Source organism: Limulus polyphemus, unplaced genomic scaffold (genome assembly GCF_000517525.1).
Source record: "Limulus polyphemus unplaced genomic scaffold, Limulus_polyphemus-2.1.2 Scaffold2304, whole genome shotgun sequence".
NCBI lineage: Eukaryota > Metazoa > Arthropoda > Merostomata > Xiphosura > Limulidae > Limulus > Limulus polyphemus.
The window spans coordinates 170,206-176,380 of NW_013667914.1; the positions used below are offsets into that span (position 1 = coordinate 170,206).

The following is a 6,175-nucleotide window of genomic DNA, read 5'->3' on the forward strand; positions in this document are numbered from 1 at the left end:
TGGCCTACTAAATCGTGGCGTTATTATATAGATAGATGTGTTAATTAATCAATAAATTAAGTGGCCTACTAAAATCGTGGCGTTATTATAAAGATAGATGTGTTAATTAATCAATAAATTAAGTGGCCTACTAAAATCGTGGCATTATTATATAGATGGATGTGTTAATTAATCAATAAATTAACTGCCCTACTAAAATCGTGGCGTTATTATGTAGATAGATGTGTTAATTAATCAATAAATTAATTGGCCTACTAAAATCGTGGCGTTATTATGTAGATAGATGTTTTAATTAATCAATAAATTAACTGGCCTACTAAAATCGTGGCGTTATTATATAGATAGATGTGTTAATTAATCAATAAGATAAATGGCCTACTAAAATCGTGGCGTTATTATATAGATAGATGTGTTAATTAATCAATAAATTAACTGGCCTACTAAAATCGTGGCATTGTTATATATATATAGATGTGTTAATTAATCAATAAATTAACTGGCCTACTAAAATCGTGGCGTTATTATATAGATAGATGTGTTAATTAATCAATAAGATAATTGGCCTACTAAAATCGTGTTAATATTATATAGATAGATATGTTAATTAACGTTCAAGCCGTGGTTTGTGTTTTGTCGCCGATTGACATGTGTCACAATCTAGCCGTGGTTTGTATTTTGTCTCCGTTTGACATGTGTCACATTCAAGGAGAAAAACGTTAAAAGAACATGAGTGTTAGAGCTATTCGTTTCTACAAATACTATTATATTCCGAACTGAATTAAAAAAATATATTAAATACATGAACCACCTGGTCAAATTATGTTTTTACCTTACCAAAATATTTCTACTTGAATCTCTCTCTCTGTCACTATGATAATTGTTACTAAGTGACTCCACGTAAATTTTTATGTAATATTGTAAGTCACATTAATTTGCTTACGAGTGTATAACTTTCTACTTTCAGTTCTACATCCAGGCTTCATGCCACATGATTACCTTGGATGGGATGACTGATTCCATTCATACTCAGGTGTGAATACCAAGAGGAGTCCTTCGGCAACGACTTATTAAGATTATAGTCAACGATAGCTAGTTTTCTGTACTATTATGTAAAGTAATCTTCAAATGTTAGATTCCCAATAATGAAGAAGAATAGACTTCCAAAACGACTTCGGTCATAAAATAATATTTGATTTATGCAACTAAATATTACAAAACTTGTTAGATAATGCGTAAATTACACCCTGTGTCTTATGTAACTAGATATTACAAGAGTCTAAGTGAAGCATGCCTTTAACCACATGCTTTAATGATTAAATAACACAAAGATAATTAGGTATAATAGTGACTTAATCACGTGGTTTATGCGACTACGAAGCTCTTTAGGTTATACATGGATTCGTGATATACGATAACCTGACATATTGTTGAACATCATATCAGTTTCTATGGTATTGTTTACTTTTAGATTCATTAAACAAAGTCCAGTTTTAATATCACAATGATAAATTAATAAAATATCCATCATCCAAGAAGAGAAGAAGACACACGAGAAATTTAACCACGTGGTTTATCGAATTCCAAGTCTTTTGGATATTTTCACAAGAAACAAAAGGGTTTCGTTTAATTAACAAAGTCGAGGAAGAGAGGCGTTGATTATCAAGATTTTCTATCAATTTATAGAGTAGTGTTGGATCATTAGTTTTGAACCCACTCAGTGTAGTTTCAATAAACTACTTTGTAGGAGTTTATAATGTAATGTTGAATTTAGAAGTTTTTCCGATACTGGTATTGTAAGAGCTTCGTATTTTGCTACAATAGGTGAGTTTACAATAAAGTTGTACACCCGTCTGTCAGATTGTGTCGTGCTATGTTACAAAAGATCATGACACTTTCCAGTAAAGTTGTTAGTATAATTTCGTGCTACAAAAGATCAGGATAGAAGAAATTCAGGTGAATTTAATACTGTAATTCACGAATATAAAAAGGTCAATAAAGAGTCTGCACGCAAATGCGTAAAGATATTTCGGAACACGGTGTTTTTACATACGACCATATAAGTAAAGATATTTCAGAACACGGTGTTTTTACATATGACCATATAAGTAAAGATATTTCAGAACACGGTGTTTTTACATATGACCATATAAGTAAATATATTTCAGAACACTGTGTTTTTACATACGACCATATAAGTAAAAATATTTCAGAACACGGTGTTTTTACATACGACCATATAAGTAAAAATATTTCGGAACACGGTGTTTTTACATATGACCATATAAGTAAATATATTACAGAACACTGTGTTTTTACATATGACCATATAAGTAAAAATATTTCAGAACACGGTGGTTTTACATATGACCATATAAGTAAAAATATTTCGAAACACGGTGTTTTTGCATATGACCATATAAGTAAAGATATTTCGGAATATGGTGTTTTTTACATTTTACGTCAAAATGAGAAATAGGAATATAAGTAAATGAACTTAGAAAATGAAAGTACTTTAGCGGTAAACATGTGTAAATTATCATCCAGAGCAGAAGGTACTTTAGCGGTAAACATGTGTAACTTATCATCCAGAGCAGAAGGTATTTTAGCTTAAACACGTGTAACTTATCATCCAGAGCAGAAGGTATTTTAGCTTTAACACGTGTAAATTATCATCCAGAGCAGAAGGTACTTTATCGGTAAACACGTGTAACTTATCATCCAGAGCAGAAGGTACTTTATCGGTAAACACGTGTAACTTATCATCCAGAGCAGAAGGTACTTTATCGGTAAACACATGTAAATTATCATCCAGAGCAGAAGGTACTTTATCGGTAAACACGTGTAACTTATCATCCAGAGCAGAAGGTACTTTAGCGGTAAACACGTGTAACTTATCATCCAGGGCAGAAGGCATTTTAGCTTTAACACGTGTAACTTATCATCCAGAGCAGAAGGTATTTTATCGGTAAACACGTGTAACTTATCATCCAGAGCAGAAGGTACTTTAGCGGTAAACACGTGTAACTTATCATCCAGAGCAGAAGGTACTTTAGCTTTAACACGTGTAAATTATCATCCAGAGCAGAAGGTACTTTATCGGTAAACACATGTAAATTATCATCCAGAGTAGAAGGTACTTTATCGGTAAACACGTGTAACTTATCATCCAGAGCAGAAGGTATTTTAGCGGTAAACACATATAAATTATTATCTAAAACGTGTAATTCTCTACAAGTTCCACAGAGAAGTAAATTCATTCTAAGATAGAAAATGACTCCAAAGGGGGGAATGTTAACAAAGAACAATTTAATCATTTTAATCGTAATTATATTTCTGTGTTGAATATATTAGCTTGGATTCTGAGGATAAGTTTAAAAAATAATCCCGGGTTTCCGGTTTATTTCAGACGATAAACACATTCCTGATAAAATAGATGCCAGATTTACCAAACAAAATAGAAAATTATAGTTCTTTTCATCAAAGAAACATTTCACTGCAGTAATATTGCTGTTAGATACAAACAATGAATTTTGTATCTTGGAATAAATCAAAGTGTTGAAATCTTTCTTATCATCAGCATACTTAACTATATCGGTGTTTTATGTAGCTTCAAAACTCCCACTAAATACTGTGAGTATTAAAGCAATACATACATACATTTTCATTCAAGTTAAGAAGAAGAACGATGAACCTGTTGGTTCATCCCACCCACATTACTGAACTCTAAAGTATATAAAAAGACACTCAAAGCCATCCCTTATCACTCAAATATTTATCAAGCTTTCTTTTAAACAAACTGCATCTACTAAATCTGAACACAACCCATTCCAAAGGTCATCCTGTTCAAATATAAAACTGTCTTAGCTGAAGGTGCCTCCTACCCTGTCAAAATATATATTTGTGTCCTCGAGTTCTGCCATTCTCACTGTTGAGTATGACAGTGATACATCAATACTTTCAATTCCCTCGAAAATCTTAAACAGCTCAAACAGATCCCCTCTAATTCTTCTTTCTTCAGGAGAAAACAATTTCAGAGATCTTAACCTGTCCTTCTTCAACAACCTTGATATCCCAGGTGCTATGTATCATCTTAGTTGTCCTATTCTGAACCATTTCCAACAATTCATTGTCCTTTCTAAGGTAAGGAGACTAAGACTGAACACAGTAATACAAATGTGGCCTAACCAATGACCTATGCAATGACATTACACCCTCTTTAGACTTATATTCAGTATTTCTATAGATACAACCTAAAATCCTATTTGCACTACCACTAGCACCAGCACACTGCTTAGATGGCTTAAGAGGCTGATCAACCAGAACACAAAGATATTAAGGTTATTCCCATCAAAATTATGCACATAATTCAAATTATGATATCCAATATGCATTAATGTGCATTTACTATAATTAAAAGCTATCTACCATTATATTTATTATAATTAAAAGCTATCTACCATTTATATTTGTCATAATTGAAAGCTACCTACCATTTATATTTATTATAATTAAAAGCTATCTACCATTTATATTTATTATAATTAAAAGCTATCTACCATTTATATTTATTATAATTAAAAGCTATCTACCATTTATATTTATTATAATTAAAAGCTATCTACCATTTATATTTATTATAATTAAAAGCTATCTACCATTTATATTTATTATAATTAAAAGCTGTCTCCCATTTATATTTATCATAATTAAAAGCTATCTCCCATTTATATTTATTGTAATTAAAAGCTACCTACCATTTATATTTATTGTAATTAAAAGCTATCTACCATTTATACTTATTATAATTAAAATATATCTACCATTTATATTTATTATAATTAAAATATATCTACCATTTATATTTATCATAATTAAAAGATATCTACCATTTATATTTATTATAATTAAAAACTATCTACCATTTATATTTATCGTAATTAAAAGATATCTACCATTTATATTTATCGTAATTAAAAGATATCTACCATTCATATTTATCATAATCAAAAGCTATCTACCATTCATATTTATCATAATTAAAAGCTGTCTACCATTCATACTTATCATAATTAAAAGCTATCTACCGCTTATTTGCCTAACTCATCGACTAACTTACATCCTTTGCAAAGCAGCAGCAACATCCTCACAGCCGAGTCGGAAGTAAAACCTGAACAGGAAAGGAATCTGATGATGACCAACCTTAATTAATCTGCTGCCATGGTTACGATTGTGAATATCAAACACAACCACTAGAAATGCTATAAACAAAATACGAATGACTTTATAGACCATTATAGTGCTATAAAAACACCCATTACTTCTTAAGATAAGAGTACTAACTTAAAAACACCTATCACTTTATAAGGTCACAGTACTAACTTAAAAACACCTATTACATTTTAAGATAACAGTATTAACTTAAAAATACCCATCATTCTATTAGACCACTGTACTGTCTTAAAACACCTATCATTCTATTAGACCACTGTACTGTCTTAAAACACCTATCATTCTATTAGACCACTGTACTGTCTTAAAACACCTATCATTCTATTAGACCACTGTACTGTCTTAAAACACCTATCATTCTGTTAGACCACTGTACTGTCTTAAAATCACCTATTTCCTTTAAAATTTATTTTTTAATAAACTGTCTAAAATAACTTTTTTTTACAGATTTTCCGCACGGTAGACACAGTACAGATGTATGTCTATTAGACCACTAAAATATTCTTTTCAGATTACTATACTTTATTATATTTTATTACTTTATTTTACTTTATTATACTTTATTACACTTTATTACTTTATTATTACTTTATTATACTTTATTACACTTTATTACTTTATTATTTTATTATACTTTATTGCGTTATTATTACTTTATCATACTTTATTGCGTTATTATTACTTTATCATACTTTACTACTTTATTATACTTTATTACGTTATTATTACTTTATTATACTTTATTGCGTTATTATTACTTTATCATACTTTATTACTTTATTACTTTATTATACTTTATTATTTTATTATACTTTTTTGCGTTATTATTACTTTATCATACTTTATTATTACTTTATTATTTTATTATACTTTATTACTTTATTATTTTCTTATACTTTATCATGTTATTATACTTTATTTATTATTTTATTATACTTTATTATTC

The 6,175-nt window shown here is 29.5% G+C and overlaps 1 protein-coding gene across 1 annotated transcript in view; it reads left to right on the top strand.

Annotated features, from left to right (window-relative positions):
• The window catches only part of LOC106466564 (glutamate receptor 4-like), a 31,825-nt gene extending 29,974 nt beyond the window's left edge, over nt 1-1,851 (top strand). The window contains exon 12 of the mRNA XM_022394598.1: nt 965-1,851. Within this exon, the coding sequence (XP_022250306.1) occupies nt 965-1,036 (72 nt within the window). The 3' untranslated portion in view covers nt 1,037-1,851. The remainder of the gene's footprint in view (nt 1-964) is intronic.
• Nucleotides 1,852-6,175: the final 4,324 nt, after the last annotated feature.